Source organism: Crocodylus siamensis, chromosome 7, assembly GCF_052110815.1.
Source record: "Crocodylus siamensis isolate JL-2025a chromosome 7, ASM5211081v1, whole genome shotgun sequence".
NCBI classification, from domain to species: Eukaryota; Metazoa; Chordata; order Crocodylia; family Crocodylidae; genus Crocodylus; species Crocodylus siamensis.
Genome location: NC_143401.1, coordinates 14,509,256 through 14,530,088, shown reverse-complemented (window position 1 = coordinate 14,530,088; position 20,833 = coordinate 14,509,256). Strand labels below are relative to the sequence as shown.

Sequence of the window (20,833 nt, the reverse complement as noted above, 5' to 3'; positions counted from 1 at the left end):
TGCTACTGTGCAGTAGCAACGAGTTACTGCACAGTAGCCTGGTATTACTGCGTTGTATCATCGCCATGTAGTTAGTGACTGGCAATGCTACGGTGCAGTAACAATGAGCTACGGCACAGTATCTTGTTGCAATTGCACCACAGTGTCTCGTGTAGACATGCCTGGTGTGTAACAAAAGCAGGTCTGTTCACATGTCTTTTTCAGGGACTTGAGCAGGTTGAAAAACAACTATAATAAAGATGGAATAAGATCACGCTTAGGTGCCTAAGTCCACTTAGGTATTTGACATGTTGAATAGATGTTGGTATGTTGAAAGTTGTCCTCTACTAGTTGCCCAGAAAGGCACGTGGAAAGTTGTTATTAGCTCTAGCTATGGAAGGTTCTTTCAATGAGTCCAAATTTGGGGATCTGAAGGGCTAGGATGCTAATATTTGCTTTGTGGGTGCATGTGTGACTTACATAATAATTAGTTTTGTTTTCTGTAGCACCAAGATTTGTCCTAAGATACTGTTCTGTAGCAGACTGAAATTGCTTTAAAGGAAGTGGAAGCTTGGGACTTAAACCTATTGACAGGGTTTGAGGATATAAAAGAAAATGGAATAAAAGCCCAAATATGTAAGAAAATGCCAGAATGAAATAAGGTTATTGTTTTCATACACATGGGTGGGGGGAGAGGAGGACATGTTGAGGGAGGTGTGTCTTGTATATCTGAGATCAGTTATTACAACAGCAGTTCTATAAGGCCTCTTTTCTTCCAGCACTGTCTTTACAGACTTGAGCTTTCTTTTACACCAGTTTCACAATAGTCAGTAGCATAACGTCTGATTTACACCAATGCAATTTATGGGGTAGTGAGATATATAATTGTTTTTATAGGAGGGTAGGCTGGTAGGAGCGGAGGTAGGAGATTCATTGAGAAACCAAAAGATCTGATTGTTTTATGTCTATGGAAGAAATACCCTAGCTTCCTTTACTCATGGGGTTTGATATGCTCAGGAAAGGCAAGACTAATTGTTGTGGGGACCCAATGGGGAAGGTACTAAGCTGTGCTGCAGGAGCAAGTAAGATGAAATCAGAGACAACTGAATAAATATTCCTCAACAGTTAACCAAGTGGACCTAGCTGGAAATCTGGTACTTAACAGTGGGACATAAATGGCATCTATACACATGCAGGGAGGCTGCAGCACATCGAAGCAGGCTCGATTAATCAAGTTTGCTGGAGCTGGAAATTTATGTGCGTCAGCAGTCTTCAGCATCATGTGTACCAGCATCTCCATGCTGAAAAATGCTGGCAGCACGCTTTAAACTAAAGCTCGTTTGACAAGCTTTAGTTCAAGCACCCCCTCCACCATTTTTCAGCATGGGAGTTACACATAATGCTCCAGGTGCTTTAATTAGTGCGGCTCTCAGATTATTTAAAGCACTCCCCTCCCCCCTGGCTCCCAGAGCATGTCTATAAATGCCCAAAGTCTTTTCATTGGTCCAAATCCATCTAGATCAGTAGCAAATAAGCATGGTTAATCTCATGGCAGTTCCCGAGAGATGAGTTAGTGATCTCAAATTCCCAAAGGACTCACGTCACTACCACAAAGCAACAACTGCCATCACCATTAAGTGGCTTCCGTTTTTGTCTGTCTCAGAAGAAAGGCCAAGGACCAATTAGGTCAAAAACCGAAAAATCCTCCCACCCCCTCTGATATCATATGAAGTAGTAAACTTTTGCAGCCTGTCTTTTTCCCATCCTATATGTTAGGAAACGACAACAGTTTTCAGAGCAGTCCATGTAGCACCTCCCAGTGCATAGCATTCATTAAAAGCAATCAGAGAAAGTATTTACTAAAATGACCGTGGAATATGAACGCAGAAGAATAAGTGGTGCTTACCAATTTGGACTCATAGAGCTCTATGTTTTTGCCAAAGAACCTGTGAGGTAGAGGCATCAAAGATAACGTTCCATGCTGGACTTTTAATGAGCTTTGAACCTTGTCATCTGCTGCAGATTTGCTACTACCAGGCAAGTCTTCTTTCCCTGGGGATGGATACCTAGACGGGGAATCTGAACAGCCTGGAGACAACATTTTCTTCAGTGATAAATATCTGACTGATGACACATCTCTACTTGGAGACAAATGCCTCACAGGAGAGACTTCTCTCTCTGGTGGGAGGTATGTCCTTGGGGATAACTCTCTTCTTGGGGAAAGATGCCTGCTTGGAGACAGCTCAAGTCTTGGTGACACACATCTCAGTGGAGATGCCTCTCTCCTTGGGGACATGCGCTGACAAGGTGACATCGCTCTCCCTGGAGACAAGCACCTTAGTGAAGACATTTCTCCAGTGGGTGAAAAACGTTTAGGTGAAGTTTCATTTTTGGTTAACAAGTGCTTTCTGGCTAGCATTGGCCTGCTGCTGCCGCCACCACCACCAGATTCCTGGCCTGGAGACCACCTCTTTCTTGGGGAGGTGTCTTTTGAGGTTGACAGGTCCATAGCTAAGGACATCTGCTGTCTTGTGACAGATTCCCTTTCAGCAGAAGCCAGCTGTTCACTGGAGGTCAAAGCTGGCTTATGGAGACTCAAGAAACTGTGGCAGACAACAATTCCACTGCTGTCTGCTGACCATTTTGTTTCCAGCCCTGAGGAAGAGGGTTGGTGGCCCCCACCTACTTGCTGGCTGCTGGAGACAGTATCTTGTGTTAAAGACAATGCTGTCCCAGTATTTTCCTCGTGGGAAAATGGAGAGCCCCCTGAAGAGTGCATTGGAAGGGTGGTATGTTTTACTTCCGACAACTTTAAAGGTGGCTCATCTTGGCTCTCCTCTCCCTCCTCATCTTCATCATCTTCATTGTCATCATCATCATCAGATTCCTCCAAATCTGAAAACTGGTGCTCCTCAATTGGCTCAGATCCTTCCCTCCCTTCAGAATCATGGAATAGGTCTTCACTGGTTCCTGGGGGGGAAAAACAGGAAAAGAACATATAAGTATGGAAAACACACACACACACACACACACACACACACACAGAATATAAGTCAATTTAAATTTAAGGGCTTAAAGGAGCTCTGAGTGGACTAGACAAAACAAGGGCACAACTGCTGTCCAGGCTATAATCTTTGTGTCTTGATGCCTGCAACTTGACACCCTCCCCATTTGTCCCTTCAAAACATTACTGCTAAGATCGTCTTTCCAGCTCATTAACCTCACATGCAGGGAAGATCCAGAGGGGATGTGAAGTGCAGTTGCACCCCTTTTCCACTGTGTAGTACGTTGGGATGCATAGGGTCTTGTCACATGGGACACTTAGTACATGTTAAATCTGTGTGGTATTAAAGTTAAAATATGTTCTGAGCAGTTGCACGGTAACAATCTCTAATATGCAAAGCTCGATGATTGTTGGACCCGGCCTTGGCCACATGCCAGAGTCTTGAACTGGCTCTGGTGTGGTGCCAGGGTGGGACCTACACTCAGCTGATTTTTGGTCCAATCCTTAAAACCCTCTGGGGTTTTCAGATACCCAGTTTTCAACTTGATCCTGGAGCAATCTGACAATCGAAAGATTAGAAGAACATAAAAGCATAAGAACTACCATTTAGTGGGTCAAACCATAGGTCCAGCTTGCCCAGTAGCCTGTGTCACACACTGGCAGAGTAGATCCTGAAAGGGAGAGTGAACTGGCTATGATCAGGGTATTTGCCACTTGCCTTTCTTACTTGCAGCCTCCAGCATTTAAGGGCTGGGAAATTCTGATTCAGAAGCTGTACCCCTAACTCCCAAACTCAATAGCTACTGATGCTCCTTTCCTCCACGAATTTTTTCAGTCCATTTTTGAATCTGGCTAATCTGTCAGCTTTCACAAAATCTGGTGGCAGTGAGTTCCACACTTTAATTACGTGCGGTGTGAAAAAAAATTTCCTTTTGTTAGTTTTAAATTTGCTACCTACTAGTTTCATTTTGTAATTCTTGGTTATTGTATTGTGTGAGAGAGTAAATAATACACCCCAATTTACTTTCTTTTTGTCATTTAGTATTTTGCAAACCCTTATCATGCTCCTTCCCCTTCCCCCTGCTGCCCCAACCATCTCTTTTCTAAACTGAATAGGCCTAGCCTCTTCCGTCGCTGCTCACATGGAAGCCCCTCCATACTGCTAATCATCCGGGTTGCCCTTCTCTGGAGCTTTTCTAGGTCTCCTAGATCCTTTTTGTGGTGTGGGGATCAGAGCTGGGTACAGTAATCAAGGTGTGGATGCACCATGGATTTATCAAAGGGCATAATGATACTTTCCATTTTGTTTACAAATCCCTAACATTTTGTCTGCCTTTTTGATGGCTGCTGAGCACTAAGCTGATGTTTTTAGCAAATTGCCCAAAATGACACCCAGATCTCTTTCCTGTGTGGTAACAGCTAATGTAGAGCCCATCATAGTGTAGGTATTGTTTGGGTTATTTTTGCCCATGTGCATCACTTTATACTTAGCTACACTGAAATTCACCTGCCATTTAATTGCCCACTCACTCAATTGTGCCAGATCCTTCTGTAGCTCCTCATAGTCTGCCTTGGTCTTTACTACCTTGAATAATTTTGTACCTGCAAGAAGGGCCAAGGCCCCTGGGGAGAGCAGCTGGCTGCTGCACAAAGCAGAGGCAGCTACTGCAACAAAGGAGGGCAGGCTGGCCATCAGGCCCAAGTGGAAATCCCTGCATGGAAACCACAGGAAAGGAAGGGGTGAGGCTTTGGGGTACACACGCCCCAGGCCTGAGGCTGACCAAGCAGTCTGTCCCTGCTTCCTGCAGGGAGAGGAGTCATGGGGGGGGAGGGTAGACACTACAAAGGGCAGACAGTGAAGTCAGTTTACCCTGGGGTCGGGGACTCTGAAGGCTGAAGGCTGGCCCAGAGTGCAGGAGAAAGAGGCCAGGGGCCCAGAGTGCACAGGGGCAGGGGCCAGGGGCCCAGAGCATGCAAGGGCAAGACAAAGCTGGGGCCTAGGAGCCAAGGTCCAGGGCAATGGACCTGGGCTGAGGGGGGCAGCCAGAATAAAACAGCCAAGGCTGGGAAGGCTGAGGCCCAGACAGAAGTTCAAGGCTTGAAGTCTGAGAGCTGTGTTGGGGCCAGGGCACCCCCTCCAGCAAACATGGAATAACATTTGCAAGGCATGGCATGGCTCCAGGGAAAGAAGGAGACCACAAATACAGGCACAAGGCAACTGGTGCTTTGAGGCACTGATAGGGACAGAAGGCTATAACATAATGCCCAAGGGGTACCAGCCAGGCAAGGTGAACAAGAGTTCACTTGGGGACCCTGGGGCAGCGTCCCTTAACAGCACAATACATCCAGCAAGGTGTGACAGACAAGGAAAAGGGAGGGCACCCCAAGGAGATGGAATGGGAAGGCAGGAGCCACATGGCCACCAGGGGTGGTATGGCCACCACTGGGGTGTGGTCCTGGTGCAGTGTCATCTGCAAATTTGGCCACCCTTCTACTCATTCCAGGCCATTTATGAATATGTTAAACAGCAGTGGTCCCAACACAGATCCACGGGGGACCCCACTATTTACTTCTTTCCATCCTGAAAACTTACCATTTATATTAACTCTTTGCTTTCTATCTTTGAGACAATTTCTAATCCATGAGTGGATGTTCCCTGTAATTGTGTGACTACCTAACTTTGTTAAGACCCTCTGATGGGGGATCCTGTCAAAGGCTTTTAAGAAGTCCATATATACTATGCCAACTGGATCACACTGAGCCAACTGCTTACTGACACCCTCAGAGTACTCTAGTAGCTTGGTGAGACATGATTTCCCATTGACAAAACTGTGTTGATTCCTCCCCACAATGTTCATCCATGTGCAGAACAATTCTTTTTTTTTAATATTGTTTCCCCTACATCCTCTCTAGAGTCTTTTTAAAATATGGGCGTGAGATTGGCAACCCTCCAGTCCTTTGGTACTGAGGCTGTTTTTAGTGATGGGTTGTATACTACGATTAGAAGTTCAGCGGTTTCTGATCTGAGCTCCTTCAGGACCCTAGGGTGAATGTCATCAGGTCCTGGTGATTTGCTACTGTTTAGGTTATCGATTGCCTCTACAACCTCATCTACAGAGACCCCAATTTGGGTCAGCTCCACTGACTTGTCCCTAGAGAGGAGGGATCTGTTGGGGGAATCTCCCAAATATCTTCCACAGCGAAAACATGCAAAAAATGGCAATATCACCATCATCCTTTAGCCCCCCTTTAACACCCTGATACTCCAAATGCCCAACTGATTCCCTGGCAGGTCCACGGTTTCTAGTATACTTAAAGACATTTCTACTGTTACTTTTGTGTCTCTAGCAAGTTTCTCCTCAAATTCTCTCTTACCATGTCTTATTGCAGTTTTACATTTGATTTGCCAGTGTTTAGGCTCTTCTTTATTTTCCTCTTTAGGATCTGACTTATACCTTTTGAAAGACACCTTTTTTCTGCTTACTGCCTCTTCAACTCTGCGTCTCAGTAACACTTACACTTTGTGCCAAATCCTGTGCACTATTTAGGACTAGGTCAGGAATGACTTTTCCTTTTGTAGATTCCAGAACTAACTGCTCAAGAAGTTTGGTCTCTGCATCCCAACTTGATGCTAGATTCACCCAGTCTATCTGTGGACAGCTGAAGCCCCCATTATTACTATGTTTTCTGCTGTCACGGCCTCTCTCAACCTCGTTAGCATTTCTAGCTCACTTCTGCTGTCGCAGTCTCAGGGCTGATAGTATACCCGCAAACATACTTATTTTTTTAATTGACACCTGGGATTTCTACCCATAAAGATTCCATGGTACCTCTTGTATCAGTTGAAAAATCAACCCTATTTGATTCAATCCAGACTTTGATGTAGAATGCTACTGTATACTTTTCCTATAATAATACTCCTGTATAATTTGTATCCTGGTATTATAGCATCCATAATCCACTTTCTTCATTCTACCAAGTTTCAGAGATACCTATTACATCAATACCATTATTTACTGCTAAGCATCCCGGTTCCCCCACCTTTGATCTTAGACTTCTAGCATTAATATAAAAGCATATGTACTTTTTATTGTTTCCTGGCTGGGTACTTCTCTGTGAACTTTTATGCATTAAAGGTATTTTCTTGTATTTCTCTTCACCCTGTTCTTATCCTCAAGGATCCAGGATCCTTCCTCCTAATGTGTGGCTTTCCTCATCCCATTGGAGGCTTGATACAGTAGAAGGGTCCCTGACTGATGTCATCATTGCTTACATTATATCCATGGAATAGTCTGGCAATAATCAAACACATGTTACTAAATATGATTTGGAGATACTCCTTGTACAACAGATGGTAGCTCTGCTAGGATACAAGCATGCTAGCACATGCTTTACTGCTTCAACATGAGGTCAATTGTGTTTTAAGTGCATTTAACATGTACTGGGCACGCCTAAATGTGATGCTGCATAGCTCATGGCTACAGCAATGTAGCGTCAGCAGGCACAAACTGTGATACCGCTGCTACGTCACCATAGTGATGAGCTACCTCATTATACTGCATTGCTATGGTAACATAGCATCTAAAAATAACTGTGCCACCAGGACGGTGCAGTAGTGACTGTTACTGCGCCGTCATTTAGTACTTCCAAAAGCAAGTACTAAATGATGATGCAGTAACAATTGTGCCATGGCGGGGGCACGTGTAGATACACACATTAAGCGTAATGTGTGACATGGTCCATACTGGTGGCTTCATCTCCCTGCAGCAGTGGATCCCTGGGTCCCCTGCAGAAGCTGTGTGGGAATTGAGCTTAGACCGTGGGAGGCATGTAGGCGAGGCACAGCTGGAGCCCCTTAGCTGGTGGCAGACACCTAGGAAGAAGGAAGCAAGTGCAGGAAGGGAGGACTTGCAAACTGTCCCGTGGGTGGGGACAGCCCCAAGTGGGGATGTGGAGAGCCCCAGGACCACTCATGCTCTCCTCCAGCAGGGGACTGTGGGGAGTAGATAGTGGAGTGACATCCCCTGCTTTTGACCAAGACAAAACCATCCTGCAGCACCCCTGTACTCTGCCCCACCACTCCTGCCCATGCCTGGAGGGTAGGTACACATGGATGTACTCAGGCTGTGCAGTCCAAATTTCCCTGGCCTGGGGTCTGGGTGTTGCAGAATAGTGAGAGTAGTAGCTCATACTTTATATTTTATAGTCCATGCCTTTGGCTGAGCCCTCCTGGAACAATGGCCAGTTTGGAGAGTGGCTCTGTGGCCAAGGCACCAGATGATCTGGCAGGAGGAAAGAGGGAGGGAGAGGTGCTGGGCTATGGAGGGTGCAGGCTTTGGGCACCTGTGTGGAGGGTCTGGGACAGTGGGAGACACAGGGACTTCCAACTCCAGCCAGAGTACCAGGCCATCCCTGGTGGAACAGCTCGAGATGGAGGCAGCCATGGCATGGATCAAGATTGCTGGGTGGGGGGGGCGCTGAAAGCCAGACAGTTTACAGTTACCTCTGTGGTACCATTCACACCTATATACCCCCTCCTTTCAAAATCCTAGATCCACCTATGCTCACAACCCCATCTTTTCAGATCCCTATGGTGGTTCCCCATCTCCACTCCTTCAGATCCACATTTCTTCTCTTTATCTTTAAGATAGTCATGAAGAAGCCCCATTTTACCTCCATGCCCTAATATTTTTGCCAAACATGTTCTCTGGCATGAGCAGCTGACAACTGATAAGCAGAAGATAAGCTACCTCCTTTATTTAGCCTACTATCACCCTTCTCCTCACTGCCATTTGTTTCACATGTTGGGTTTGTCGTATCTAGAGGTGGCTGACATTTCTCTTCCAAATTTTGATAGAATTTCAGATTTCCCAATAAGAAAGCAGAAATTTCTCAAAAAAGGCCTGTGTATTCCCATGCAATCTTTCACCATCTCCCCCTCCATACCACTACCAACACTTTTTTGTGGTTGAGATTTTTGGGTGTAGGGGCTTTTCCTGCATATCTGCAGAAGGCCTAGCACAATTAGTGCAGTAATCATTACTGTATTTTTGGTAGAGGATTATTTAAAAAACAATCTACAGGTTGAAAACACCTAATCTTTATCTTCTGCTTTAACTAAAATCTGCCAGCTTGTTGCTGTGTACCCAGGTTTTGCACTATGTCCAGTAAATCGCTGCTGCATTCTAGGCTAAGCATTTCCTCACCCCTCCCTACATGATGGGAGTACAACATGCTTGCAGAAAGTGTAAGCTGTATTCGGTGATGCCTGGAGGGAACAGCCACTGGGTGTCACTAAAGCTCAACACGAATGCACCTAAGCCAGCAGTGGCTTAGTCATTAAAAGTTCATGCTCTTGAAGGGGGCTATTTGAATATCAGCATTACTGGTTCCTCAGCCTCTCTGGCAGGCTGCATGAAGAAAATTAGCATGCTGTTGCTCACATATTTGCTAAACAACTTTGGTAGGTGAGTTTCTTCTCCATAGTCAGTGCCTAGTGATTTCAGACACCTGCATGAAGTGCAGTGACTCAGTTCAGCATTCCTGGCCTGCTTTTCCACTAGGTCAGATTAGGACACCCTGTTTCTCACCTGATGAACACCACATTCACTGAATATAGCTTTTCATTTAATGCTGCCACCCATCAACACATCAGAGCAACAGGAAAACAAAACAGACCTAAATGTAAGGCTTGATCGTTCCTGCCTGCAGGAGACAGGGTGTTTTGTCAGAGCTGGATGTGGCCACACAGCAAGAAGCCTCCCTGCTCCATGGAGAAAAATAACCTAATTCAGTTGATTCTGAGTCAGGGAGTCTTACTATTTGCTCACAAATATTCAGTGGGTGTCAAACACTGGGGTACAGTGGTGTGTATTTTAGTAAATATGATAATATCGCAAAAAAATCATACTGAGAAGTGCATTCTTTAAAAAGTATGGTAGTATTAGAGTGATGCTGTAGCCATAATGGTACATGAATTATGAGAGAGGCAGGAGTGGTGCAAGGATTTTTGCCACCCCAGGCAAACGAAATGTTGTCACCCTCTCTTGTGATGTACCTGGGACCTGGCAAAAGTGAGCACAGGAGACAGCCCCATAGTGGCAGCTTATCCATGCTGTAGCTGCCTTGTTTGCTTCTGCACATACCCAGGTTCCTAAGGCAGCTCCCAGTGAGCATGTGTGTGGTGCCTGTGCACTGTTTTTGCCTCCCCTTCAATTTTCCTCCCTACCTGTGCTACCTGGTCAGTAATCTGGTCCTGGCAAAAGGCAAGGATTTCTTAGGGTGATATCTTTTATTGGACCTACTGTATGGTCAACATTCTTCATCAGGCCTGAATAAAAGCTAGCACAGCATAGTCTATGACTTTTACTGCTTGGACCTGATGAAGAATGTCTTGGCATGAGAAAGCTTGTCTGACTATCACTATGCAGTTGGCCTAATAAAAGGTATCTCCCTAATGAACCCAAATCCTTGTTCAAAAAGTTTCAGCTGTCTAACCAGAAAGCTTAACGATGATCATTTGACTTACATGACTAGTCACACAAGATATGCACTGACTACTTTAAATGAACAGCTTATAACCAACAGGATGACTATTACAGAGTTAATTCTTAGGAGTACCAGTTGTGTTAGGAATCAATGGGGGAATTATGTGCAAACTCCCGAAGGCGTTCATAAAAGGTAGTATTATAAATGAATAGTTCAACCAGTTCTAGTAAGAACCACATGAACTTCCTGCACTGAAAAGAAATCCATTCTGCAACCAGATCAGCAAGTTAATCACTTCATCTGCGGGAAGCTTTGTTATGGGGCAAAGCTTAAAACAGAAAAATGATGATAGCCAAGATGTGTCTCTGCTCATTAGCTTCCAATGGTTGTGAATCTTCACTCTATGCCATTTAGTTTCTTGGTCCTGAAAGCACAATAGATAGGCACAGACAGAAACAACAGCAAGGTCAGCATTTCAAAGCTGGAGTAACTCTAATCCATTCCCACATGGGAAGTAGTTTGGATTTGCTACACAGGGAACATTTCAACAAGTGGGACCTGGGACAGCCCCGCATGTATTTTACTGTGTCCTGCTGACATGTTCCTACTGTGTAGAAAAAAGCTTAAAGCTCAGCCAAGGGCCACGGCTTTTCATAACAGAAATCTGATTCACTGAGGGCCTTGGCACAAGTTCAATTTGTGCCATTCCAAATTCATTTGCAGTATTCCAAAGTGCAGGCAGACGCATGTTCAAACCATTTGCGATGTTGCAATTGTGAGCAAAAAGTCAGAACATGTTTCCCTTTTAGCTGAGGTTTATCTCAAGAGGGTGACACCTTTTACAGTAACATAGAACATGTGTGCGCTCCACAGAGATAACGCTACCCTCCAGCATCTCAGAAGGTACCATTCCTCAACTGCATTCACTGCATAGGGGCAAAAATTAACACTTAAAAGACCCAACAAGCCATGAACTGGCCCATGTTGATCAAAAGGACTTGGATTCTATCCAGGGAAAGAGCAAGGTGGGGCCCTGCCACCACCAATCTGGCTCCTCAAGTCTCAAGTTAGCCCCTCTGAGCCCTCCAGCCCCCCTGAGACTCAATTTCTCCCTGAGTGCTCCAGCCCCACCATGCCTGCATCCCTGGTAAACCTGCCAGCCCACTATGCCTCAGTTTCCCCCAGAAGCCAGGGGTGTGGGCGGTGTCAGCCAGGCAGGCAATTAACACTTTCCTCCACACTATGCTCAGAAATCAACCCAGAGAGGTGTGCTAAAACATCTGCTCAGTATCCCTCCAGTGGTGTAGTACGAGCAGTGCAGGCTCAGAAATATGAACATGTGCCTGTTCCTGTTACCTCCCCACTTCGCCGCAGCACAACATTTTACAAATGTAGAATGGCACCAACTGAACAGGTGCCAAGGCTCTGAATTAAGTGAGATGGAGAAAGAGCAAAGGAGAAAGAGGAGGAGATGAGAAAAAGCAGACGAGAAAGGAAATGGGAACAGGAGGAGGGATATTCATGAAAATGTTTCTGATTAGTGACACCAATCAGTGGATTTCACAGAAATATGAGCTTGGCTCTGCACTCTGTGGACACATCTACACAAGACATTTACTGCAGAGCTGCCTAATTAACTCTGCAGTAAAGTTTTAATATTTACATGTGTGGCCCCATTAGGCCGCAGGGAACTAATTAACTTCACCACAGGTTAGAACTTGTAATACAAGTACTATCATACAGCTAAGTTATTTAGTTTGCAGCAATGCACATGCAGGCACCGATGGGGTTGGTTGGGGCACGAGGGTACTTCAGTGTGGGGGCTGCTTGCTGGCTAGCCTCGCACTGGAGCACCCTTGTGCCCCAGCCAGGTGCTCCACAGCACACCGGGTTGGGTCAGAGCAGCCCTGGGCTGGCAGGCTGATCCCCAGGGTCCCTTGCCACCTGGGGATGCTCCAACCCAGCTCAATGTGCTGCAGTTCTAGGTGCACATTCAAATGCAGCACCCAGGAACAATAAACTTCAATATGCACTGCATTTACGCTCTGTGCAAATAGCACATGCAGCACCCTCTTATGCCAGTCTTATGCTAGTGTTACTCAGTTGAATTCCAGGTAAAATGAAGGTGAATGAGTAAAGGATCATGCTCAGATCTTCCTTTTATAGTAATGGGAAAAAGTTCCCTTCTCTTGCCACGTAAGCCTAAATAAAACCATCAGGTAAAATACATCTTAAATTGAAAAATAAAATAATCCAGGTCGTTTTAGGAACTAGTGCCCTCCTGGCACCCACTTTCAAGAAAGTTCAGGGGGCTCTTCCTCATGTAAGCTTGTTGCACTTGGAAGTGCTTGTCTGGAATGGGAAGAGCCCACGGAACATCTCTCCTGATCTCTTCCTCACACAGGAATGAATATAATCCAGGGGCAGGCAATTATTTCAGCAGAGGGCCGCTTACTGAGTTTTGGCAAGCCATCAAGGGCCGGATGACGGGCAGCCAGGGGCAGTTTAATATTAATTTTCTAAATTTTATAGGGGCCCCATGGGCCACATTTTGCCCACTTCTGATAAAATCTCTGATTACACATGGCAAGACTCTTCTGATTTACTGCCCTGCCAGCAAGAGAATCTATGTGATAGGAAATTCAGGATCTGGGATGGAGCTATGATCCTTGATTTCTCCTTAAGGCAGGTATTAATCACCTTCTGCATCCTTCTTCCATCTCTCCATTTTTTCCCCCCATTTATGCACCTATATACTCCCCGAAGACAAAAGACGGGGCTTAACTTCCTAGCTTTTTGTATGGATAACTATCTTGGAATCTACTTAGCACTTTTGAGCACTGGGCCTCTTTAGCTGTGATGCAGAATGCTTTAACCTTGGGCAAAAAGACCAGTAGCTGTTTGCTATTACTGTAATAAAGAAAAGCGGGGTGAGGGCACCTTTGCACGTTCTTTCCCTTCTGGACAGTCCCCTTCATACAAGCACAAATAGTCTTCCTCAATGTAAAGAAATGGGAACTGGATATTTTTTGCAATTCTAAAATTACCCAGATTGCTTGCATAATGCAATAAACCCCAGACACCTAAATACATTCCAGCGTGCAGCAGTGCTGCCAATATCAACAGCTGAAGAAGGACTCCATTCTGAAAGCTAATGGATTCCTACCCCTATACTCTACTGAATTTAGGTAGGTCCTTTCCTTTACTGGGTTTAGCAGGTGTCCAAGTGTTCATTCCCAAATTGGAAGGGAGATATGATTTAATGGTTAGAGAAAAAGCCTCCTAACAGAAACACACTCTAGCTTTCTCTGCTGACCATTCTCCCAGGTGACCCATGGGTGAAAGACAGATTTTTAGCAGGTTTTTTTTTTTTTAATGCTATTTTTTTAAAATGAGACGAAAAGCTTAGACAAACATAGCCTTCTCGTCTGCTTAGTATGTCCCTTTTCGCAAGCAAAATACCCCTGTCAGCTTACAGCCTTGAATGGCTTTAGAACCGCTCACAGGCTGTGAGGCTCACAATGCTTTACTATTAACCCTGTGTGAATGCAGGAATGAATGACTGAATGAAATAATTAATGAAAGCGTTCCCTTGATTGTTTGAATTGAGCCCTTGCAGCGTATACTTATCTGTAGCATAAATAGGATTTCTGATTTGCAAGTTTTCAAAAGCTGTGCCCCACTAATATGATTCATTAGTTCTCATTTACTATAATAGAAACATTTTAAATAATATTTGAGCTTTCTGGTGTGTTGTGCAACCCAAATTTCGATAGCAACTATCCCTTTCGCTACATAGCTTTGATCTGAATAAGACTAGCCTACAGGTAATATAACAGCAGGGAGAGATTTTAAGACGCCATCAGCTAATCAATTATTCTAAGTGAGTTAAACTAAAGGAGGCCTCCCGCAACCTGACACTAGAGCAGACTTCTGCTGGCTGACACTTTTCCCCAGTGACTGTTGTTGGTAAATCCCTGATTAGGTTTTTTTTCTCTAGGCATTCTCCCCACTCTTCCCTTTGCCTCTCTCTGCCTCCTTCCTTCTCCCCCCCACCCCAAAAAAAAATTTACAGCAACACCCCTGCCAAATAAAGAATGAAACTGCATGATAGAAAGGCTGCTTTTCAAGAATATGACAAAAGTTGAAAGCATGGTCACATTTAAAAGAGCGAAAACCATCCCCTTAGGCAACGTGACCTGCACTGGCACCAAAGGGATAAAACACCATTGTGCTTCCTCTGCTGATAGACCACCTCTTGGTACAAGGGAGAACAATGTACTTCCTTCATTAGAACGAATAGGCCTGTGTTACACTTTAAACCACATGAACAAACATCATCAGATTTCTTAAAACAATTCTCCAGGGAAAATCATCCATGTGGGGTTATTGAAATGCTCTCTTCCGCCAATCCTCCACTATTTATCTACCTGGATGCTGGTCTCCTATGACCGAGATAATGGGAAATCCCTGGGTAATTGAGTCGTGTGTGTGTACAGGAAGATGGATTCTGAATCCTCTTACCCTGGTGTAAATCTGCTGAAGTTAGTGCAGGTAGTCGTGTAATTGGGATCCAATCTGGCCCTAGAACACAGAGGGAGCACTGGCAGAGAAGCAAAATGCATTCAGCGTGAGTCAAGTAGCCAGGAACCATTAATCCCAGTTAAGAGGCTTACTCTGTGTTTGACACTGGGTAGATCATGTACTCACCTACTTTCAGGATCATTTCAAACCTTAATTCACTAAAGTGTGTGCAGCACTTTGAAGACAGAAAGCAGTGATCTACAGGGCAAGATATTTCATGTGTGGCGGGCCAGTAGGGGGCGCTCCTGGTTTGAGCCGCCCACCTCCCTGTGCCCGCCCACCTTCCAGGCTCCAAATGCCTCCCTAGGGGTGCTTCACATCCGGCCAACCCCTTTCCTGAAGCACACTCACTAGCCTGGGGGTAACGTAGCTGCCACCACCCCGAGAAGGGACTGTCTTGGCCCAGTGTCCTCAGGGAAACACAGGCCTAAAGTCCTATGGGTACTCGACCCAGTACAGGCACTTGGAGCACTTCCCCAAGTCAGGGGACAAAAAGTAAAGTCTCCCTTAGTCTGCAGACCTAAGGGGTCTCTTAGGCATAATTTAGACCCACTCCTCAATAAGTCTCCCACACCGGTCACAAAGGAGAACTTTATTGATTACAGGGGTAGGGTGAAAATAGGGTACAAGATTGAGCAATATCCTAGAAATCCTAAAGAGCAAACAGTCTGGCTGAGGTAGCCTTTTGATCATGCATCTGAGTTACTGCCAGCTAGCTCTCTAATCAGATCTCGAGTAGCTTACGCACAAGCATCTTCCAAAGGCAGGTGAAGTTTCCCTTTGGAGGCAGGCCGTTTCTAGCTCGTGAGTTTTGAGGGAGAGAGCCATTTCAGATAGTAAAGCTCTTCTGAGTCCCTCGCATGGCTGCTGCCCCCGCCTCCTGGGCAGTCTTAACTTATATAGCCCCTGTGGCCTCATTCACCTGGTCCAGTGGAGGCCAGCTGCGGTTGGCTGTTGGCCAACCAATTTGAAATACATCACTAGTTGCTGGGCAGACTCCAGCCCACCAGGTAGATGCCCCTCACCCAGGTAGGTGATACCAATCACGTAGGCAGAGGGAGCAGGTTTCCCTCCTCCCTCAGGAATGTAGCCAGTTCAGGTTACCTAAAGAGACAGGGTAAGGGTGTGTCTCCTCTGCTGGGCCCATCCTAATCAAATGGTCACAGCACAGAGATTTAATCACATTGTCACAGGGCAGAGATTTTGGGGAGAAACCAAGGTGGCTTTCTGCCACATCAGGCACTAAGATTTTGCCACCTGAAGACATCTTTATGCTGAAATAAAATCCACCACCTCCACATAAAAAGAAAATGATAGCAATGTAGTGTCCTCAGTGCCAGTGTGAAAATGTGCGTTGGGCCATTGGTGCTACAACAGCTTCATGATCCTTCAAGGTGGAATGGGCTTCATTCTGCTTTATAAAACACCCTGGGGGGACTGACAGACTCTAGCTAGTGACTCTGAATACACTGGCCCAGAGCTGTATTTAATGGAATTGTCACCTAACAGAAAAACTTCAGCACACATCCCTGCAAGAGTTAAAATTCACATGTTGTCTTTGTGATGAGTGGGTTCCCTGGGAGGTTCTATTTCTTGACCCTTAAATAGCTCCTATTTTGGGTAAAGTGCCAGCCAGGGCCCAGGCCCTGTGGTCTGACAATAACCACAGCAATGGTCAGACGACCTTTCTGCAAACTTAAATTCCGTTGGTTTTGTGGAAGTAAGTTAGTAAACTAGCTATCTCTTTCAGAGTATCTTGGGAAAGGCATCTAGTTATTATGGGGATTGGTATTCTATAAATAGATGGATAGACAAATGTGAGGCCAAGCTTTGTCTCCTTTTCATGCTTCCTTGCAGCATAATTTTCAGCTTGCTGTACATGATTCTGAATTTACGAATAATATTGGAGGGAAACAAGCTGAGAAGCAAGAACATTTCTGGTAGCTACGGGTCCTCAGAGGGTTGGGTTTGGTTAGTTGCTGGCATTGCTCAGGTCTTTGCAAACGATTTGTCACTGGCAAGAAAACAGATGGACTGTCTAGATCAAGGACTCCCAGGACAGATCAATGGCACCTGATCACAGCAACATTCAAGTATTACCCACCACAGGATGACAGGCGGGGGGGGGGGGGGGAGCAAACGGGAGGGGGCAAAAAGGGGAGTTGGCTCCATGATATGCTTGAACTGGATGTACTGCAATGTAGAGGCCAGCGTATGAAGTAATGAAGGAACATACGCATTGAGATGGCAGGAGTTACCAATACCTACCTGCTTTCAAAGGAGAACTTTAGCTTGTGGATTCATAAGAAGTACATTAAATGCAACAGCTGTCTATCCTGCACTTTAAACCATGTGTGATGGGTTCAGTGGGACATGCCTTTCACAAAGCAGGAGAAGATACAGACTGCAAGGCTGCCCTCAGAGAACAAATACCATTTCTACTACAGGCTTGTGGACAAATTTGCCTACTGCCTGCAAAATGGGAAGTAGGCACTACTTCCCATGCCCCAGAAGCCCCTTACTCCCCTTCCAGGTAACGGTTTTGATGTCTCTGGGGAACTCAGTGTGAAGTCAGCGCTGAGTTAACGATTGATTGGTTCATAGCAATGTCTCCAGAATTTAATCTGTTGACAACTGCTTTAATTGCGTCCAGTTTTGGGCTCCACAATTCAAAAAGGATGTGGAGAAGCTTGAGAGAGTCCAGAGGAGAGCCACGCGCATGATCAGAGGTCAGGAAAACAGATCTTACGATGACAGGCTGAGAGCCATGGGACTCTTTAGCCTGGAAAAGCGCAGGCTCAGGGGTGATCTGATGGCCACCTATAAGTTTATCGGGGTGACCACCAGGATCTGGGGGAACGTCTGTTCACCAGAGCGCCCCAAGGGCTGACGAGGTCGAACGGTCACAAACTCCTGCAAGACGGTTTCAGGCTGGACATAAGGAAGAATTTCTTTACTGTCTGAGCCCCCAAGGTCTGGAACAGTCTGCCAGCGGAGGTGGTTCAAGCACCTACACTGAACACCTTCAAGAGTAAATTGGATGCTTATCTTGCTGGGATCCTATGACCCCAGCTGACTTCCTGCCCTTTGGGCAGGGGGCTGGACTCGATGATCTCCCGAGGTCCCTTCCAGCCCTAATGTCTATGAAATCTATGAAATCTTATAAAAACGAAAGTGGCACCATGTGTTTTATGAGGTTCATGTTAATCCATGGTCAGCAAACGCTTGTGGGCTGTGAGAAGCAGAGTCCCAATGACAGGGAAATCTAAAGTGTTGGGGTAGGACAGGTGAACTAAGGGGGGGGAAGGGAATGCATACTGAGAAATGGTTGCAAGAGCTGCTTTAGTAAAGCAGGCTGATTGCTAGCAGCAGGAAGAGATCTGTGGTGGCACATCAGGACAGGAAAACAATGTGAATGGAGAACGTCATGCTCAGCTATAACACTAGACTGAAGTACTGTTATCTACTCTAGAACAAAACCTCCCCATGAAGAGAAATAGGTCTGATCTTAGAGCTTCTTTCCCTCTGCAGTATAGATATTTTTTATTATAGATGACCATCACAAACTTCCACAAGGAGTTTGAGAGATCTCCTGTCCCTAAAACCTTTTCCCTATTCAATCCTGCACTGAAGTATCAACCCCAAATTCTACGGACATCACTATAGGGAACAGAACAATAATCACAGAAGTATCTAACTACTCCTGTGGTGCTAGTAATCTAACCCTCAGCAGCTGTCAGAGTTTAATCTCCAATAAGATGAGTAAAATATCCTCCTTTAGCTCCAATGGCTAAGGGCCTTGTTACATGTTATGCTGTGAGCCACACAAATGTTGACCAATTTACTGCTAGCTTGGCGTTTGGAGCAGTCACACTTTAATCTAGAAACCTTCTCTGACTGTCCCCCACCTGCACAGCTGTGACTGGCCACTAGAGGCCTTCTGAGCAGAGAAGTCCCTTCCAGCCCTACCGCTCTATGATTCTGTAGGCGTCTAACGCTGAGACTGGGAGGGCAAGTGCTTAGTTCCCCTGGGCTAGCAAGGGGAGGCTGAGGCTGTGCTTGCTACAGGGTGGGTGGGAGCAGATGGAGGTAAAAACCAAAGCAACTCCCATGAAACCAAATTAGCAGCTGGCCCTTGGGACCATTTCCATGGGGCTAAGACTTGGCATGGTCTACACTTAGGGGCCTCGTGCTCCCAGGCCAGCCAGGACAGCTGAGCTGCTCCAAGCTCCCCTTCGAGATGGCTGTCCCTGTGATCTGGATCTGGAGCTGGTCTGTAGTTCATTGGCAGGCAGCTGTGTCCACTCCAGTGTGAAGGGAGAGAAGGAAGGAGGGAAGAGGGAGCATTGCAGTGGCAGAAGGACTGGCCAAGGTGTGCCAGCTCCCCCACAAGTTGCCTTCACTCTGTAGCTTGGAGCAGTATCGCTTCCATGTCCACGCAGGCAGCAGCAGGGTCCTGTGTCTGCAGCCCAGATACACCTGCAGGCACCCTGTCCCAGAGCAGAGGCTTCTTGGCAGCAAGCTGTCCCCCAGCCTGCAGCAGGCACTAGTAGCTCTCACTGTGCTACATCTGAATCAGGTCATGGAGCAGAGCATTGCTGGAGCTGTGGGACCGGAGCCTGGGGTTTGCCAGAGCCTGGCTGGGTCTGGGGGCTTTCTAGGGCTGGTCATGCTCTCATCCAGTCCCCAGGGGTTGGCAGGGAGGGAGTGAAGGGGACACAGGATCCAGCAGTGGCTTCCTGCCCAGACTGGCTCAGCGCTAGTGGGGAAAGGTGCCCCAGGATACCGGTCCTGAAACTGGAGGGTGGAGACTGGGAGAAATAGAAAAGCTGCAGCTCCAGCCCCTGGGCAGTTCCACTAAGCAGCTGGAGGTGTGAGAGCCCACAGAGAATGGTGGAGTGACAACGGCATCATCCTAGGATACCGGAGGGCTTCAACTTGCGTGGCACGTCTGTGGAGAGGTGGCTGCCCGCTAATGGAACAGGAGCTGGGCTGTGCAAATCACAGATTATCCTGCCCTAGAGTGACCTAACTATGTGTTGCATAACAAGTGCTTAAAACCACTTTAAGGTGTTAATGTGCAGACAGTCCAGGGATTAAGAGCTCCAGGAACCACTCAAACTTACCATGTAACAAGCCCCTAAGTTTATACCAGGCTTCCTCTAGGGCCTTGTTACACCTTCTATTCTAAGCTGCACAAATGTTAATCAGCTTAGTGGAGCAATCACATCTTAAGGCAGAAAACCAACTTGGCTGTCCCCCACTTACACAGCTGTGACTTGCCACTACAGGCTCGGTGAGCACTGGCAGGAGTAGGAGCTAGGTGCAGGGCTAGGACCTGCACACGGCTCCAGGCAGAGGTGGTACCCCATGGGAATTGGGATGCTGGTTGAAAGCATCCTTGGCAATCCCAGGTGATGCCAGGATCTGACTCATGCAGGGGCAGGGCACTGGGGGCTACGAAGGGGTTGCTAGCCCTGGTGGGAGACCACATGCTCAGGGCAGGAGTGGGGGCTGGGGAACCTCTTCAGCCCAGATCCATCCTGGACTACTCCCCACAACTGCGGCAACAGCCCCCACCTTGGGGATCGTCTCCCAGCCAAATCCTGCCTAGCTACAACACTACAACAGCCAGCCCTCCTCCTCAGCCAGCAGCCCCCTCCCCAGTACACCTCAACCCCCTGCTCCAGGGGTGGGATACCTGGGGGGGGGGCACTCTGTGCCTGTGCCCTTGCCCTGAGGGAAGGGGGTGCCTGGCATAGGGCATGGTACAGAGGG

At 46.6% G+C, this 20,833-nt stretch overlaps 1 protein-coding gene across 4 annotated transcripts in view; it reads right to left on the bottom strand.

Annotated features, from left to right (window-relative positions):
- Window positions 1-20,833, bottom strand: part of HIVEP3 (HIVEP zinc finger 3) — a 529,666-nt gene that overhangs the window by 10,121 nt on the left and 498,712 nt on the right. For all 4 annotated transcript variants that reach the window (XM_090056875.1, XM_090056873.1, XM_090056874.1 and 1 more), the window contains one exon: window positions 1,886-2,949. In XM_090056875.1, coding sequence (XP_089913001.1) covers window positions 1,886-2,949 — 1,064 coding nt within the window. The remainder of the gene's footprint in view (window positions 1-1,885; window positions 2,950-20,833) is intronic.